Raw genomic sequence first — 19,365 nt, 5'->3', positions numbered from 1 at the left:
TTACTCTACATATACCCAGCTCTTATGTTTCCTCCGGGTCTAGGTACCATTAACCATTTAGAGGCAATGATGAGTTTCACCTGATTCTCAGTGTAAACGAGGAGTACTTCCTTAAACAGCGCAACCAGGTGATCTTTGTAGTGGTGGAGAGTTGTGCTGTGTGATAAAGACCTAATTCTTTTATATTTAGATCTGGTTCAGCTTCAAAAGGTTAACATCCTATTTTCTCAATTCCTGTCTTTCCTCCAGCTTTCATGTCAGCCTGCTGTTTTAGCCAATCTCGGAATTCACTGTCCATTTATTTCCCTGGTTCACTACACATCTCTACTTGCTGAACTGCCTGACCATTTATCCTAATAAAGAGAAAGCAAGACAGGTAATGGAGATAGTAAGAGGTAGAAGAAAAATCAAATCATGTAAGTAGGCAGCAGAGGGAAAATGAGAGGCACTTTTTGTAACAGGGAGGAGGAAGGTATCAGAAGGCTGGTGAAGGGACAAACAAGCAGACACAGGACTAAGAGACAAGGGAAAAAAGGCAGGCAGTTAGGTCTGGCAAATGAACCAGGTGATATATCTGGCACAACTCGAACCAATGTAAATGAAATGATAGAAGAATAGCATCACTGCAGTCACAGGCAGGTTAAAACTACATTGGACAGCATGATGTAACTTTGTAGCAACAATAATAATTAAGATGACAAATAAAAAAATAAATACCTGCCTTTTTCCTTTTGCATAAAAAGGGGAAAAACATTTCTTTATAGGAACAGGATTGATAAATTAGAGGAATTTTACTTATTAATTAATTACATACATACAAACATACAATACATACTCTATATACAATTTAACACATTACACATGTTCAGCAAGTATCACATTTTAATTTAAATTCTGCAAACATTCAAATGTAATACTTCTTATATTCATTCTGAAGCAAGGGGCAATGGCCGAGATCAACTTAAAAGATGCCTTATGAAGTTTGACACTGCTATGTTTCTATGATAATTTTCAACTGGTCATCACCATCATCTGAAACAATCACACTTTTCAAAACCATTAGAACACCTTTCAACTTGATATTATTGGACAAATTATACAGAAACTTCTTAGCAAGACCTAGTGAGAAAGAAAGAACACCACAACACCAAAAGACATTAAACATGTGATGTTTCACAATTCAGATGGCATATCATTTCCTTGGTTAACCTACAAGCTGTATCTTAACCTTTATTCTACATGAATTGGGGATTTAAAAAGAGCACAGTCAGCTAGACCACGGACAAGACATGATGCATGGCCAAACAAAGGTTAACAGTGTAATTAGCAAAAAATAGTTGATACTCGAACTGCCATGCCTCTTGCTGCATGCTCATCTTTCTGAGCCATCCTTTCTAATGCCTTGGGCACTGTGCAAGTCAAAAGAATTAGCCAATTCTTAATACAAAGGGAAGACAAGTAAAACAGAAAGAAATTTCAAAGCCTGTATCACTCTCTCCCTCAATCTATTTCACTGTCAAAATACAGGTACACTCTATTTTGGAATGTGAATTATGAAACCCATTAATTCAAAGTTGTGTATTACTTTTTACTAAACGAACAGAGTATACTATGATTCATTACCGGTGTAATACCATCTATAAATTTTCCAGTATGCATTGCAAAATTTCAGCTTTTGTTTGTGTATCAACTGACAACAGGAGAGTATATAAATTACTGTAAGTTAAAGATATATAGTTACACATAAAAATAAATACATTAATTTCCTAAATTAATCAACAGAAAGTGTAGAGAAAAAATAATTTATGAAGACAATACTTGACAATTTGGCATTCCATGTCTCACTCAAGTGGCATATAATATTTTTTGTTACTGATATGTTTCTTGAAAATTTGTAGACAAATAATTCTCATAACATATACCGCTGTTTTTATAGAATTCTTACATAACAGTTTAATGAAATAATGTGACAAATACCAGCAGGTATTAAATTAAAATTACACTCTTACAGATGTAATTACCTCACTTTAACTAAAGAATCCTGCCATAACCAGTGTTTTTTAAGAGTGGAATAAGCTTGTTAATGGAACAGGTACATTTCATGTAACATGTGCAAATTATCATTAATAAAACTACTGTTCACATATTTCAACTGTATTCTCCAAAAGGTTAGTGAATTATTGTAAGGAACTTGGTTTCAGAGGTATGAGAACATCATTCACCTCCTTTTCCAAAACAGTACATTGTGAAAGACATCTTAAAGTATGACAAAGTATAATGTACAGTAATGTATATTGGTTAACCAAAACATTCAGAATCATTTTAGTCTTTGGAAATTTTCATGAATACATTCAATTAGCACAGAAACTGACAGAGAAGGTTTGATTTCTTTAAATGATCACTCAATTTGAAACAAACTTTACTGATCAGCACAAGATAAGCAACAAAGAATGAAAATGTAAATTCATCTACAAGTTTCCACTTGAATCACTGAAGTATGAAACATGTTTTAGCACAAAATGTCACCATACCTCTAAGCCAATGATATTTATATCTTTAACAGAAAAGCAGTTTCAAACACTGGCATTCCCTCATAATGCTTATGGCATTATACAGTATTTTAAGGAAACAATACTGCTTCCTCTAGCCATGAGTGTTACACAAATACAGACATATGTTTACTTGGTATGATATAGTTATATACACATATTATTATTTTACACTGCTTCAAAAAATAAAATACAGTTTCAGAATTCTATATAGCACTAAAACAATTAATTAGTTTTCATTTGGGAATTGCAGTAACACAAGGCAGAGAACAAACATCTCAGTGACCAGCCATTGCTCAATGAAACAAGTCAGAGTTGTCCTGGTATATTTTAAACAAATTCAATGGGCACAGTAAGTACGGTACTAGATGCTACTTACTTTCCAGTGTGCTTGTACTCTTTAAAACACTTTTATTTGGACTAGACTGTGCATACACAAACCACTGCTGGCACATGTGTATGACAGAAGTTTATTTTTGGATAAGATACAGGAGTTATTAGTACATAAAGAAAATAAAAAATGGAAAGTACTTTAATTAATAACATATTTTTAATGCATAAAAGCTGAAAAATTATTTTAATGCAAGAGCAAGCCCACTGATGATTAAAATCAACTAGCCTCGGACAGACGGACCTAACAGAGGACTGAATGGAAGAGGAGAATTGAAGAGGCCATGGACCAAATATGGACCGGAGAGCCATAGAAGAAGCAGCTTTGTTATTAATGGCTGAATTTGATGAAATGCAAGCAAGACTTGGGTGATGTATGTATTGTATGGGAACTGCATACTGAAACTAGTTACAAGGACAGCAACAGAAGCCGGCCTCAAGTGGTTACCCAGCCTGTTACAAGACTTAAGAGCTGCCCTTACCACACTACAACAATGCTCCTGTCAATGCAGCCAAGAACATGACTTTCTATCACCCCCACACTGAAAACCATAAAATGTTTGCAAAGCACTAAAATCTTTATTTAATTTTGCGCAGTTCTTCCCCTTTAAAACAAGATGTCTGAAATCAGATGTAGGATACAATTTCAATTTCTTTGGAAACATTTTAACTCTTACATGTTCATTTAAAAAAAAGCCTATTTAATTTCTATGTCCCTCTGTATTTTGAAAAAGAGCTGATTTACTGTATCATTCTGTACTGCAAAATATAAAACCCTCGTTTCATACATTCATAATTATTTTATAAATAATTATTATTAATAAAACTTAGAGCACAGCTTGTAAAGAGCAATATTTTGCAAACACGATTGTCTGATATATAACAATTGTTTCCAAGTGCAAGATTCAAAAACTTTGAGAGCATCTAACACCAGCACACACAAAGACACCACGTTTTTATAGACTGCCTGCTACAGGTATTACAAAAACAGAATCTTTCCATCCTCTCTTGTGCTTTCCTAAATGTCTTCTTTGTCTGAGTTATGACTTTATCAGAGGCAATTCTTTCAATACCAGGAACGTGGAAGACAGAACACTAATATGTCATGTTTTAGATCTCTGTGTGTAAACACCAACAAAAACTCTGAAAGCAATACAAAATGCTCCAGTAACTGTGGTGTTTGTCAACTGTCACAAGAAGGTTCAGGACAGACACATGATGGTCAATTCATAAGTATCTTAAGAATATGTAATAAAAATGTCTTTTGACATGCGCTCAAAAAAAGTTGCCCAAACATGTTTTGTGCTTAAAAGATTTTGCTTCTCAACACAAACACAAAACAGACATCTTTGAATTTGTAACATATACACAGGATGTGACAGAAAAATGAATCTCTCAGGAAGAAATACATTAGTTCTAAGATGACACAATTCAGAGAACATGGAAGAAGACAACTCATTAATACAGAACATGCCATGTGACTGTGTTACAATTCAAAGACAGTTTTTTAACGCAGTTGAAGATCTGGCAACACCTACTTACTTTTTATACACTGAACATGAAAAAAGAAATTTGCTTACCCACTATTCTTACTATAGTTCAGAAGCAGAAATTTGCAGTGTCCGCATGCATTAACAAACAATCTGATACGTTATGTATTAAATAATACTTTGATGTGGATTTTTCAGAATATATTCGCATCCTTAATAAGTGGTCATGTAAAATGTGTAGATATTAAGTTTCTTCATGGTACACAGAAGAAAGAAATTCCAATTATTGGAATTGACTCCTGTAACATCTTAAAAATGGTTAATTAAGATCTTTTTTGTATTATTCATAAAAGGTGTTGGTGTATGAGAATCACTAATTACTTTGTTCTTTCTGAAAGTCTTATACAAATTTGTCTACTTCTGAGAAAACCCCATGTTGCATTACCATTCCATCTGATGAATTTTCTAATTTTGTAACACCCATCTTTCACTTTAGCATTTATCAAGATAAGTCACAGTCAGAACATCAACAACTTAAAAACTGGCAGCAGTTCTCACGCTAAAATTTGCTGTAGCTGCAGTAAATTTTAATTAACATTGTGAAATAGGTTCCTCAAAATATAAAAGGAACTTCAACCACTGCATGCATAAAATATTTAGGTAAACAGTATTTTTAGATCAAGTCCTAAATTTGGAATAAAGCTTTACAGCACCTTATATTCAGATACTCCCAACATTTTGTATTGATTCAAGGCAGCACTTCGCTTTCACCACTATATAATAGTGACATGGAAAGTTCATTGTTACATTCTTAATTCACATCTGTAACCTTCTTGTGTTGTTCAAACACTGTAACATTCTGCAACTTTGTGTCACTGCAAAATTTTATTCTACTGAGTAAATACAGCACAACAATGGTACATTCCAAGCAGAATCAGCATTGATGTTCACTACCTTATCAGTGTTTAGAGTACAGCAGTTATTTGAAATGTTAGTGAATATCTGCCAGTTTTCAATCTGGTATAATGCTGTTCCATAACAACATAAGCCACAACAGATTTCTCTGCTTATGACAGTATCAATTGATGAATAAAACAACTTTGTACGGTTGTGTTAAAAATGTAGTAACTATGTACATAATTTATCTGCAGTAACATATCATGCGACTACTTGGAATGCACTTCAGTGTTGCAACACAATCCCTACCATTGTATTGGTTATATGATCACAGACCTTGTATATAAGAACAGTAACTACCAGCACATCTATGCAAGATAAAAATTCAATTATGTAAAAATCAGAATGCTGCTAACTGCATTCGACACGTAAAAACATATTTACTTTTCTACCGATGTTTGAACACACATTACTACAGATTAATCTTACTTGCAGTCTCTTCACAATTTATAAGATACTTTGTAACTTTTCTCTCGATAAATGAATTTAATTACACTTCAATATAAAAAGGTACATAACTTTTTTTTATCAGATACTGATATTTGGGAAGTCCTATACATATTTAAAAACCTATTTCTTATAGTAAATGTGTAAAGTCAATTTAGAATCCAGTTCATTTAAGTTTTATTCATATGGATCATATTAACATTATCCATTCCTTTCTTCAAATTATTACACGACATTCATATTATTGTACCATTATGCACCTTTCTTATAATTAATATTATTATTACACACAAACATAATTGGAGATCATCAAGTACATTATCTTTTGTGTGACTACCAGATCAACTAAGGAACCAATTCCAGATGAATCTGCTTATCAAACAGGAAAAGAGGAACTTGCACCCCTCTTGTTACTGGAGCCTTGCCCCACCTCCCTGAATATGTATGAAGTCCTCTGCGACTCCAAGACGCTGATCTCAAATGTAATGTCCAACAACTGATCAGTTAGTTAAAAAAAGGCTAGAGGTGAACATTGAGGCTCACGGTTTGTTGGACAGAAGAAACAAATATTGATGTAACACACACAACATTACTGACATCACTGAGGGATCTGTTGCATGTCAAATTGTTCATACAGCTGCTAATTGTACCTTCCCTCTTCCAAACAGCCATTTATATTACAGGAACTAGATATCAGGTTTATCCACGAATCCAGATGTGACTACGGGCATAACCAAATGAAGTGTTAGTCACAAACTGATAAACATAAATGTGCATACCACAGTAACACAAATAAGGTACTATTATGTTACTTACAAAACCATCTTCACAAGGTAAAGGTAGGTCAGTCAGAATCCAAGAACTTACAGACTCTGCAACTTTCACAGTATATTCAACCTGTCAGCGCAACAAATTTCTCACGAGTTGCGACCAAATTACTTGTAGGTCCAACTCAAACATTAAGTAACTGAATATGCAGTCTTATCACACTATTTTTTATGAAGTTCATCCATTTCTACACAGGGGCAGAAGTGGATTTTTCTACATCCCCGACTGAAGTGACAAACATTTCATTGACAGTCATATGCAGGAACATACTCATACTGATAAGGGTCTACATTTGATCTATGGCAGTCACCACTTGTGTACTGTGGAGGAGCGCAAGAGTCCCTGTGCACGTAACCATGATATGCAGGATTTGGACATGACTTTGGAGTGCTATCTAGCTTGAGTTGTTGCCTGTGGCAACAATATTGGTATCCAAAGTAGAATGCAAAGCAGATGATGACGCACACAAGCACCAATATGATGGTGATATACACCGACTCTGTGAAGAACCCCAGCGGCGCAACCTCAGATGAAGGAACTGAATCGCCATGATTCCTAGTGCTGTCAGCTTCTGCACATAATTAAAAATAAGCACACTAATGAAATTAACTTTGGACAATATACTTTCCTAAATCTCTTAATGCCAAGATTAGCATTACGGGCTACTTCCTAAAAACTGGACAACACAAAAAAAAGATCTTTGTTTCTATATAAGGGTTACTAGGTACTAAGAATAAAACATTCTGTGCACGGCCATCTGCGCATGTGCACCTTCAACTCAGTATCAGTTACAGCTACAAGGAGTAAAGTAAAGTAAAGTAAAGTTTGTCCCACTACGTGCCATACAGGCGCTTGGAGTGAGTGGAGGTATAGCTCCTCTCTTTCTTGACTTCGGCACTAGATGGGGGTAAGTGGTCAGCATCAAGCCCCGGCCGGCTTTATCCTGGGAAAGGACCCCAGTACCCATTGTAGAGGAGGCTGGGTGGGCCCCAGAGCTGGTCTGGATGCAGAGGCTAGAGGAAAAATCCTCTGCCCCAGTTAGGGATCGAACCCCGGTCATCCAGCCCGTAGCTAGTCACTATACTGACTGAGCTATCCCAGCTCATACAACAAGGAGTATTCAGCTTCATTTATTGACTTTAATGAAACATAATTTAACTTAAATAGCTTCTTAATCTCAGGATAAAAGTCTGTTAAATAAAATTACAAACACTTGTGATTGTCATTTAAGAACAAAACATAAAGACATTATAATTTGTTACAACAACAGTATTCCTACCTGTACAAACTGGGCAGCACTTTCCTGGTTTCTTGACCGGATTTATGCAGGAAACAGAACATACTTTCTGTGTACACATTTTCTGGCCACTGCTGCACTGACAGCGAGTGCATGCATCTTCATGCCAGTTTTCACCCTCATGGTATGTGACATTGCCCACAGAGCAGGTTTTTGGTGAAGACCGATCTACAACACAAGTAAAGCCCCATAATTACCAAAAATGTCTCACAACACTAGAAGGTGTAAGTGTGTTTGAGGTTAGGACAGGCCAAAAAACCCATTCTATAAAAAAAAGTATCATGTTGCAAAATAATACATATGGCCTCTAATTATTTGGCATGACTTCAAAAATGACCAATGTATGTGAAATTGAGGATCTTACAAAATGGGATATGAGAGTGCAGACTACATTCAATTGGCTCAAGACAGGGTCTAGTGGCAGGATCTTTTGAACACCGTAATGGGCCATCAGCAACAGGATTTATATCTCTTTGCATTGTAATCTCTCTACTTTTTATTATCTCCAACAACAATATTCGTATGGTCAATAAATAAATATCAAGAACAATAAGATGTATAAAACTATTAGAAATTGATTCAAAGAAACCAAAAAAAGTGCTTACCTAGACATATGGGACAGCACTGATTTTTGGCAAGGACTGGCCGGCTGCAGGTTATGTTAGTGCATTGCTGTGTAAAGCAGCTAACATGACCATTCACGCACGCACAACTACGACAGCTGTCTTCCATCCATGCTGTTCCATGTAGGTGATGTGCATTGCATGACTTGGCATGTCCAGGACTTGAGACAGGAGCAAAATCAGCACACATGGGGCAGCACTGTCCAGCCTGATAAACAGGTTTCAGACAGGGTGCAGGTGGGCAGTGATGTGTCTTGCACAACACTCGCCCCAAATGACAAAGACACTGTGTGCAAGCATCTAGAGGCCATGTTTCTCCTTCAACTCGATACACACCATCCACTGAATGACACACCATTGCTTGCTGAAGTTTCTTAGGTTTGTGTTCATTGTACCCTGTGTCTGTGAAAGATAAAATGTAACAATAAAGTGATCCAAGAAAATCAAAGCCAAAATTCCATGTAGGTATAAGAAAGAATGAGGGTCTAAAGTTCAAGAAGTGGAAAGAAACAAAAGTATCTCTGAAGCCTGAAAGAATGTTTGTTGCCTTGGAAGACAATATCCAATTCTCTCTCTTCCACCAAACAAGTGAGCCAATGAGGCACATTCTGCTTAAGTAGATGTGGCTGATGATTAGGTTTCTTTTGTATTTCATGAATTTTTATATACAGATAGCACCACTATGCATATTATTTTGTCACATTTTTACTGAGCATAGTAGTACTCAGTATGAAAGTTTGCTGGGGTTTACTGGTTAAATCCGTGGCGTAACAGCTCCAGAGAGCCAAAGTCGACTAGCTTGACTGCTGGCCTCACATTCACATGCCTGTTCCCAAAATCAGGGGTGGAAGTTATCTCCATTAGAAGAAGCAATATTTCTGTTTGCCAGTCTGTAAACCGATTTTAACTTTAAAAAATCTGAGCATCACCTGGGCAGCGTGGACAACAATCACGTGATACATTCAACACTGGTTGCTTGCAGGCTGGCACTGGGCATGTAATGAGGTTACACATCTCCACTCCACCATGACAGTAACACTGTCGGCATCCATCAAACCATACTTCTCCATCATCATGATGCAGTTCACCTGAAAAAGTCATACCTGAAGTTCCGCTGCCAAAAACAACTGGTCAATATTACCAAATGCAATAAGATTAAAGTAACAGACACATACCTGCTGATATGCACGACGTTTCTGTAATGATATGGTTAGATGTCGTAACTTCGGGGATATGTTCTGATGATGCTGTAACACACAACAATGACACGAAACCGCTGAATAACAGTAGATAGAACAGAGCATAAAAAATTATACTTCTTAAAGCATCGGGGCTATAAACTCAGCTGCTCAGTCTCACTGACTAAACAGATTTATATTTGTATTGCTCGAGTTCCAAAGAGCATTTCAGATCCTTTCCATAGCCTGCAGGCAGCAATAATTACCCACCACTGTCCAGACGAAGTAAACACCTAAGTAATCATAGAACAATTACCTGAGCAGAAGTTTATTAAGATACAAAACGTCTTGGAACTCAAGGCTTACTGAATTTTGAATAGAGATTTTGATGTGTAATGTAAATAATTTTCTTGTCCCAAAGTATGGCAATGAAGCATAAACTCGGTGAAATACGTAACATACATTAGCAGAGATTTCTGCTACCTCAAAGTTATCAGTTTCATGTCAGCTGCTTGTTTGAGATATTTAACATTCAAAACAATGTTTTATGTAAAATTTAATGGTATGTTTATGGTCTATTTCCAAACGAAACTAATCATCAGACTGCAAGCTAAGTATATTACATTTCGTACGGCCATCTTGTTCTTGCTTTGTATTATGCAAGAATATGACATGAAAAAAGTTGCATACTATTTGAAGATCATTTACCAAAAAATGCTTCGTGGCCCTATCACCCCTTTTACCAAAGAAGTATGTGCATCAGTCATGCTGACATTACTGATGGAAGTATGAAGGTTGAATAACTTCAAGTGGCTCGATGTTCACACCATGTTCCATGCCCATTCATTAATTAGAGAGACAGATACAAATGCAGGCATGATGTCAACAAAAGCCCATCTTTTCCTTTAAAAAAAAAGAATTACTTAAAACAAGTTATACCAACCTTTACATTTGCAAATTGGGCAGCCACGATCATTAGTACGCAGCCCATGCACACAATTCTTGTTGCAGTCCATCAACGGGCGACACTCCTTGCATTTGCAAACTTCGCAGCCCGCTTTGTTGAGTCGGAAGCCGTGCGAGCAATTCTTATGACAATCTGAGAGTGCAGGACACTCGGCTGAACATTCACACAGCTTGTTTCCATGACTGTCTTGCAAGTAGCCATTTGGACACTCCAGCACACACTCATCTGAAACCGATCAAGAGAACAATTGTTTCTTCGGAAAGGCAAATGCAACTGCAAGTTATCAATATTATCTTTTATACCACCGTTAAGTAACTTGCACATCCAAGTGTGGCCTACAGGCTAATTTCATGAATAAAAAATTGGAGACATTAATATATACAAGGTGTCCCGCAATAGGATGTCCTTAGCTTAACTTGAGTAGAAAAGTTCAAATTAACATGCGTCCGATCCGCAACGGTTTGTCAAGAAAATCAGAAATATCATTTTATTGCCTCTAATTTCTATTCCTCAGACACATACATTGAAAACCTAATAGCAAGGAAGAAATTCCAAGCTCCTCAATGGTGATCCTCACTTAATGGTACCTGCACCTTGTCGTGGTGGTGGGGGCTTGAGTACCTCAGTGACTCCAAGAGCTATGCTGGCGGTAGCATAGCTACTGGTAGGGCTTCCCTAGCCAGATTGGTCGAGGGGGAGAGGTCAGACTAAGACAGGTACCTTGGTCCTCCAGGTTGGGGGTTGATCGCAAGGCTAACAACCTTGCACCAAAAAAGGAAGATGTTTCCAAACCTTGATCAAAGCCTCGGACAGACAGACCTAACAGAGGACCGAATGGAAGAGGAGAATTGAGGAGGCCATGGACCGAATACGGACCGGAGAGCCATAGAAGAAGAAGAAGAAGAAGAAGAAGAATGGTGATTCCTTTAATAATATGTAGTTCTGAGAACTTAAGATACGTGTCTCCCTTCAAACATTTCAATTTATATGATGTGGATAGCAAGAATAATTATACAGTTACGGAGGTATGAAGGATATTGGTAGCTTATAGCTTATGTTTACCTGCTTGACACCGACAGCTGTAGCAACCATTATTGTCCCTCACAAAGCCATGCAAGCAGCGCAGGGAACAGTTGTTGAGAGCTGGGCAGTGTGGAGGAATTGTGACCACCGATGTTGCTGTAAGAGAGACGAACATGCTTAACCCCTGGAAGCCAACAGTTCCTGCATGCACTTCGCTGAACCGACAGTCTCGAAGCTAAGAAGACAACTACGAGATGTAGGACACTGCATTTCATGGGATGTACCGAGCTGCATAAAAGGTCAATAAATGGTCATGTCTTGGCACTGACCCCCATAAGCACAAGGACATGAAGGCATAAAGCAAAACTCTAGCCACTTTACCCACAGAGAAACAGCGCTCGGTACCTCTGGTAAGGGACTGGATAGTTCTCACACTAGGTTCAGACATGACGTTAATAGGAAATCACTGAAAAATCACAATTGCCATGGTTTGTAGGTTTCACCTGACTCCATTTGCTATGGAAATCTTCTTAGTACCAAGTTCAAAGTTCGCCAGGAATTTGCAGAATTCACAACCAACACATCCATCAGTGTAATCAGAAGTTGATGGAAATACAAACTACTTCTGAAGTACAGCAATTATATGGTAAAAAGGGGAAAATTTCACTTAGAATTTTTTTTACATGTTTCCTAAACTGTTTTCTACCAACACACTTATATTCCTACACACACGTACTGCCCGTAAATATGTTATAGAAACAAATATACTTAATTCTGAACTGCAATAACAATTTCTAACTGTAAAGACAAACTACCAAACAGTTAATGATGATCTTATGGCTTTTTGCACTTTGTGGACTGATCAGTAGATGCCAATGTTTCAGAGAAACTATGTCTCCTCCATCACGGTTGAAGATGGACACGGTATCTCTCTCTTAACTTTTGTCACATTTTGACAGCATATTCGAATGAATGTTTCACACTGCAACAATTTGTATCTTGGTATATTGTTTTTCTTAGACTATGGTAGAAAAACAAAGGGTAAACAATAATTTCCTGCCCCTCTGCTGTATGTTGCATGATACATTTTTTAAACTGAAAAAAATAAATCTAGCCACTGATCACAATGCTTTTGGGGGAAATTGATGAAGGCTTTGAAGTAGTAACTTCAAATATGGCCAAAAGATGTCAGATTCTCCTGCTGTAATTATTCGCAATACATAGCGAAGAAGCAATACGCTGAACATTTTAACTTAACCAACAGGCATTTATTCCGTACCGTAAGATAACAGTGCCTGGATTGACAGTGGAGAGCTCAGTCTTACCATCACAGAGAGGACAGCATTCGTCAGGAACATAACGTGGATGATCACATCTTAGGACACACATGTGTGCCTGGCATTTCTTGGCACCAGCGACACACGTGCAGGTAGTACAGGGGTCCTCTTGCCAGTCCTCACCATTCTGATGAAGCTCTCCAGTTGATGAAACACAGCCACCAGACAGTATGAGCGAGTTCTCAGCTACCGGATCAGCTTCTGAAGATTGTCAGAAAGCATGGAGAATATTTATATATAACCCAGTGCCAAATCATTTGAACATTGGGATTCTAAATAAAACGGTTATAATTTATCACATTCAAATGCTGATCGAAACTGTGCGAAACTAGCCATTGCTAATATGATTATCAATAACTAATTCTGATTGTACTGAATTTTTGCTGTGAAGAAAGGCATTTTAGTGGTTTTTAATTTACATTCTAAAATTGTAGAATTTACATATTTGATTTTAGTGAAATAAATATTTTTGCAGTTATCAACCACTCTGGTCATTTGATAGAGACCCCTAAGTCCTCTGTTAGTTACATGTCCTGTTCCTTGATTTAGTATTCAAGATTTTCTTTGTGTTATACACATTTTGTATTACTCTAATCACATGTTATGGGTGTCTCGCTCCCTAAACATCTACTCCGTATATTCAGCTGAATGTTCGATCAAAGTCAAAGAAAAGTATATACCTACTTCAATTACATTTCCTTCCATATTTCTTAGTGCAACAATGTTTACAGTCCCATAAGAACAAACACGATATTATTTTACGGTTCCAAATTCAATTATCACAAAAAATCTAAATTTTTATGGTAAAATGCATATTACTAATTGAAATAATTAAAATGTCTGTACTTTAAACACAAACCTTCTTTAATCTGAAGAGCCTTGAGACATACAAAAAGCAAATTTTTCTATCCGTAATTCAACAAATCAAGAAATGAAAAACTAAAAAACATTGTAAACTGTCAATAAACTCAAATAAATTAAAGATTATAATATGTTGCAGGAAATAGAATATAAAAAACAGCTGCTTAACAAAGACTTTCATTTGAAGCATTGAACTCACCAACACACACCGGACAGCACTTTCCCTGTGGAACCTGAGTCACCCGGCAAGATGACGGCAGTTCGGGACATTGGGAAGTCCTTTCGGCACAGAAGCTGAGCCCGTTGTTGCAACTGCACTGGGTGCATTCATTCTTCCACCAAGTCGAACCATTCTTCCACACATCTCCATCGAACACACAAGTGTCATTCAGTTCTGGAAGCATCACATTCCATCTGTACTGCGAGATATAAAAAGTGAACTACAGAATCGCTGTTTTTAACAGTTCGAAACAACTGCCTTACCAATTTAGGATTCCCAGAGGTTTGGTTTCAGAACGTGAGATATGCCCCTTTTGTGGGTGGAAACGAGTATTCTTACATAATACTCACAGAACTGAAGTTTCCAACACAAAAATACAGCAATTGACATCGTCCTGAGTCACTTCAGTCTTCTAAAAATCACAGATTCCAGTGATAGACTGTTTTAATTATTGTAATAAATCTTCAAATCCAACAAATCAATTAATTTCTAAACATTTCTTTTTTTAGCCTCATAAATAACGAATTGTGAAGAACATGGTAGGAAGAAGTTGTGGCATCATTTTTGTACAACATTTGTAGGAACATCCTGCCTTCATTTTCAAGGCTGAAGTGTAAAAAAGTCAAGAAGTTGATGGGTAAAATCGGGGTAGGACTGAGCCAGCAGCAAATAGAGGAAGACCAGTCAATCAGACACCCTGAAAGAACTCAAGAAGGTTCTCCAAGAAAACAAGTCACACACTTGAACCAGCCTTCCGCTATGGTGGCCCTAATAAGACAGCTTTTCTCATCCTTGTCCCTGTTGGCCTGGATTTGGCTCAATCGTACCCTCCCCTCCCATAGGCAATCCTCCTGTGCTCTCTGGACCAATCGTCTCCCTATCTATTAACTCCTTAACCTTCGGAACTTCAGTCCTGAATCTCTGACATGCAGTCTGTATAGTGTTAAAAGCCGCACCAAAATCGTCAGGCTGTTTCATACAAAGAGAATAACACAAGAAAGATAATCTTTGTGCTAAAACTAAAAAGCAGAATGCATTTAAAATCGACCGTTTAACATACGTAATTTGTACAAATTGCAACAAACAGACCACCGGTTTCATTCAGCATTGTGCAGATACATGTTATGCTCGCACTCAGTTCACAGGCAGTGCTGAAACTCCAATATTCTCAACAATTACTTACCGTGCTCTACACACTTGTAAAGTGGACAGCAAGTGCCAGGTTTTTGGTTGCCTTGACGCACTACTCTAGCATGTTCACCGTCACTGCAATCTGGCTCTGGGCATGGCCCTGGAAGACATTCACAACCCTGTGGGTGAGAGCAACAGTCCCCTGGAGCACGAAGGTTTGGCAGACGATAGCTATCAGTTGGACAGTCCACACCTTCATCTGGACATATGACTTCACTGCAATTTTTATCTGAAATAAAATAAAATCTTCAAGCCGGCTGGTCTTTACGTTATTTAATGACATTATTTATTTATCATTAAGGCAATGTCCTACGTAAATGATAACAAGCGAGCTACCCGAGCTCCATAAGCAGCATGGGGTGTCATATGAAGTGGGGAATCGCTTGTGTCCTTCGTGAGAGACCACAATAGAAGCAAGCACACGGCCTTCCTGCGCATGCGCCTTCCCTGTACTGTACGGTCAGAGCCTTCTTGTGTATGCGCCTCTGGCCAGCGCAGCGACTCGCACAAAAATATCAAAATATTTGATATCGGACTACGAGTAGAAGGCGACAGAGGTATGCACGAGCCGAAATTTTAGAATTTCATCCATCCAGGCCAGAGTAGCATTTGAAGTTTATCCTCAGATATGTTAACTGTACCCAACCTAACCCATACTTCCAATTATTGCAGCCCGAATAAAGCCCGGTCTATTTAAATTCAACAATGACTATCGTGTCATTAAAATATTTTTCTTTCAAAGCATAAATGCCAACATCAAGGACTAATAATTGGATCTGTCAATGGAAAATTACGTACACACGTGGACTTCCTCCGAGTGAAACAAATTGTATTTTGTCCTGGTGATTTCTCATATTGCCAAAAGAACAGCCCCCAGTCCCTTGTCAGTGTTACCTTTTGGCTGCACACATTCATATACGTCACAGCAGTCTCCCGGTGTGGTCGTCCCCGTCCGCAGTAGTACTCGGGTAGCGCCGAAGCGACAGAGGGGTTGAACGCAGCGCGCAGGCGCACACTGGCAACGGTTCCCGGGCACACTCGGGTCGCTTGGGGCCGAATCCGGGGGGCACAGCGCCTCGTCATCCATCAGCAGTTCGGCACAGTCGGCCGTGCTGTTGCACTTTGCCCCATAATCTGGAAAACAGAACAGCATTAGCCATGTTCACATGAGCCCGACACCAAACGAACTGAATCCTGTCCACGCATGTGCACACCTTCCTTCTCGAAGGTCCATTTCAGAACCCTCCCACCAACGCTTCGTTTCCCAAGGTTATTTCCCTCTGAGGCTTTCTGACGTATAATTTACCCTTTTCATGCTACACGAGACCGGAAAGGTGTGCTACAAGTAGAAAACACAAAATTTTATCTTTCAAATTCTGCATGCCTCATTTAGCGATGGTGTTCATTCGTTACTGCTTACATTTTCCTATTATCGCTGATGCAAACATATTCTCAAACTCAGACGCAAAATCTTTCCTCGGCATTCTTAAACCGGAAGTAAATTCAGTCAACGGCCAATGCGCGTAAAACCTGGATAGACTATGGACGAAACTGTAATGAAACACTTTACTTCCAGGTTGTAACGGTGATGAGAACTTTTTGTAAAGCCACGCCCACTGAACGAATTCATACATTCATCTTCAATTAAATTAAAACAGAAGTTTTACATCTTAATTAAACACAAACGCCTTTTGAGAAAAACCATAATATTTCGATTTTATATAAACTTGCAAATCTTCACTCTCTATTATAAATTTGCAGTTCGATCACCATGTGAAGAGGTTTACTGCATTAATCAAAATCGCGTGACAAATGGAGAAAACACCTACAAACTTTCAAACTGCACCGCTACAAAAACAAAAACAACAACAGGCAATTCATATTGTCGGTTCAAGATAATCATCTTCCCGAGGATATAGTTCAAACACTGTCCCTAAGACGGTATTACATTGCGAAGAATGGCGCCTATCCACGACTGAAACTCACAAGCAAAGAATGACCCATAAGCTTCATGATTTCCCATGAGATTTCTACAAAAACTGCACTTGAAAGAGAGAGGGATTTGTCCCTCTCACTTCTCCCTCCCCACTATTTCTCATTACGCCAGCTTCGAACAAAGAAACATCGACGCAGAAAGAATACATCTTTGGTGGTACCGATCAAAACACAGCCGGCAGGTGCACATCTTTTAACAAAATGGAACTCAGAAGCCCAAAGCAACAGATCATGAAAGCTGACAACACTGTTACCACCTTAGCCAAGACAAGTTGTAATAACAATTTATAAATATTACCCTAACGAAAAAAGCATTTACGTCCATTATCTTTATGATACTCTTAGGGTAACACAAATTTCACAGTCACTTACACGGATCGCAACAATCGTATTTTTGCGATGTGTCATGACTTTTGCTCCGTATAAAAAGAAACAAAATACCTTCAATATAATTTGATGTGTACAATTTAAGAAGGGCGCTACATTGAAAACATTATTATATACATGGGAAAGGTTTGTTTGTCAGACGACCCACATGAAGTGGAAAGGTCTCTAGAAGAATATCGTTTACAATTTAATTCTAAATATATTATCTTCACTGTGAGCAGAGAACAAACTCTGTCAAGGAGAAATGAGATAATGTAATACGTTACAGTGAGAGCAAATGTTAACTAGGAAATGGGGAAAGTGTGTGATAAATGAAGGTTACTTCACGTATTGACGGATTACTTATATATAAAAATACACAGCAGGCGAAAGAGCCGGGATAGCTCAGTCAGTATAGTGACTAGCTACGGGCTGGACGACCGGGGTTCGATCCCCGATGGGGGCAGGATTTTTCCTCTAGCCTCTGCGTCCAGACCGGCTCTGGGGCCCACCCAGCCTCCTCTACAATGGGTACCGGGGTCCTTTCCCGGGGGTAAAGCCGGCCGGGGCGTGATGCTGACCACTCACCCCCATCTAGTGCCGAGGTCAAGGAAGAGAGGCGCTATATCTCCTCTCACCCCAAACGCCTACATGGCGTATAGTGGGACAAACTTTACTTTTACACAGCAGGCGAACTGTGAGTTTGTTCGTCGAAGATAAGTAAGCAGATATCAACTTTTCGGATAAACATACTGCATCCATCTTCAGGTCATAAGTGGCGGTACTGGGAAGTGGAGAGCGTAGGCGAGGGGTAATGAGTCAATGAAGGCGAGGAATGAGGACATGCATTGTCTATGTCAACAGGGAGTCTAAACCACAAGGGCACCATCTTCATTTGCTGAAAATACTTACTGCTAACAGCGCTAGTCAACAGATGGCGTTCCTAACGGGTGGTTCGCGAATCGCCACGGACTCTCATGTTTGTTTGCATCATAATACAGTATTTAATCTATATTTTTATTACTGGAAAAACAAATTTTGCATTCGCGAAATTTGAAACATTTTCACTAATAAATTTGCATCGTAAACACGGTCACGTATTTTTGTAGTCTTACGATTAATCTTCGATTTTAATACCAAGCAAACGCTTTGATTTCTATGATATAAGTCCATACGTTTAGACGTGATAGTAATAATATGTAAACTTTTATTTTAATTGTACACTGTGAGGCAGGCGGAGGGCAGTTCCTGCAAAAGCCCATTGCTGTTCCATTGGTCCTTGAATAGCAAAAGGTAGCGAACCTTTGACTGATAACCAAATTTTTCAAGTAATAGAACTGATATACAGAGATTTATTCTTAGAAATCTGTTCAGTATGCGGAGAATATCTCGATTATGTGAGCTGCTATCAGCTTCTCACGGAGGGGTCTGTTCCATAAAAACGTTTTTAATGGTCAAAGCAGGCTATCGTAAAATGTTTAAAATAAGCGTTGAAATACCTTAATTAACGAGACCTGTTTTTCAACTGCATATTTGTATGTACAACGAGCATATTTCGAAAATGTTAAAAAAAAAAAGTTCATTTCCAGACTTAAAGAGGAATTACATCAAACTGACCGGGCCCAAAACCGAATTCACTTAACGGC

The 19,365-nt window shown here is 38.3% G+C and overlaps 1 protein-coding gene and 1 long non-coding RNA gene across 8 annotated transcripts in view; one reads left to right on the top strand and one right to left on the bottom strand.

Moving 5' to 3' along the window:
- The first annotated feature begins 134 nt into the window (after positions 1-134).
- LOC147873661 (uncharacterized) lies at positions 135-3,735 on the top strand. Its single transcript, XR_015535503.1, has 2 exons — positions 135-416; positions 2,803-3,735. It is a non-coding gene; the product is annotated as an uncharacterized LOC147873661 (long non-coding RNA).
- LOC110834027 (cysteine-rich motor neuron 1 protein) overlaps positions 773-19,365 on the bottom strand; it is a 370,078-nt gene continuing 351,485 nt past the window's right edge. For 6 of the 7 annotated variants that reach the window (XM_022072762.2, XM_022072763.2, XM_022072767.2 and 3 more), the window contains 11 exons: positions 16,253-16,492; positions 15,351-15,587; positions 14,147-14,341; positions 13,075-13,287; positions 11,789-11,905; positions 10,703-10,951; positions 9,757-9,828; positions 9,511-9,669; positions 8,564-8,983; positions 7,941-8,126; positions 773-7,232 (listed from right to left, as the gene is read on the bottom strand). In XM_022072762.2, coding sequence (XP_021928454.1) covers positions 6,904-7,232; positions 7,941-8,126; positions 8,564-8,983; positions 9,511-9,669; positions 9,757-9,828; positions 10,703-10,951; positions 11,789-11,905; positions 13,075-13,287; positions 14,147-14,341; positions 15,351-15,587; positions 16,253-16,492 — 2,417 coding nt within the window. In that variant the 3' untranslated portion in view covers positions 773-6,903. The remainder of the gene's footprint in view (positions 7,233-7,940; positions 8,127-8,563; positions 8,984-9,510; positions 9,670-9,756; positions 9,829-10,702; positions 10,952-11,788; positions 11,906-13,074; positions 13,288-14,146; positions 14,342-15,350; positions 15,588-16,252; positions 16,493-19,365) is intronic. The other variant, XR_002544451.2, reaches the window with a different exon arrangement.

Source organism: Zootermopsis nevadensis, unplaced genomic scaffold, assembly GCF_977971745.1.
Source record: "Zootermopsis nevadensis isolate Lab colony 2312 unplaced genomic scaffold, Znev_1.0 Znev_ptg000017l, whole genome shotgun sequence".
NCBI classification, from domain to species: Eukaryota; Metazoa; Arthropoda; class Insecta; order Blattodea; family Termopsidae; genus Zootermopsis; species Zootermopsis nevadensis.
The sequence above is the reverse complement of the archived record's forward strand: the minus strand, read 5'-3'. Positions and strand labels throughout refer to the sequence as shown.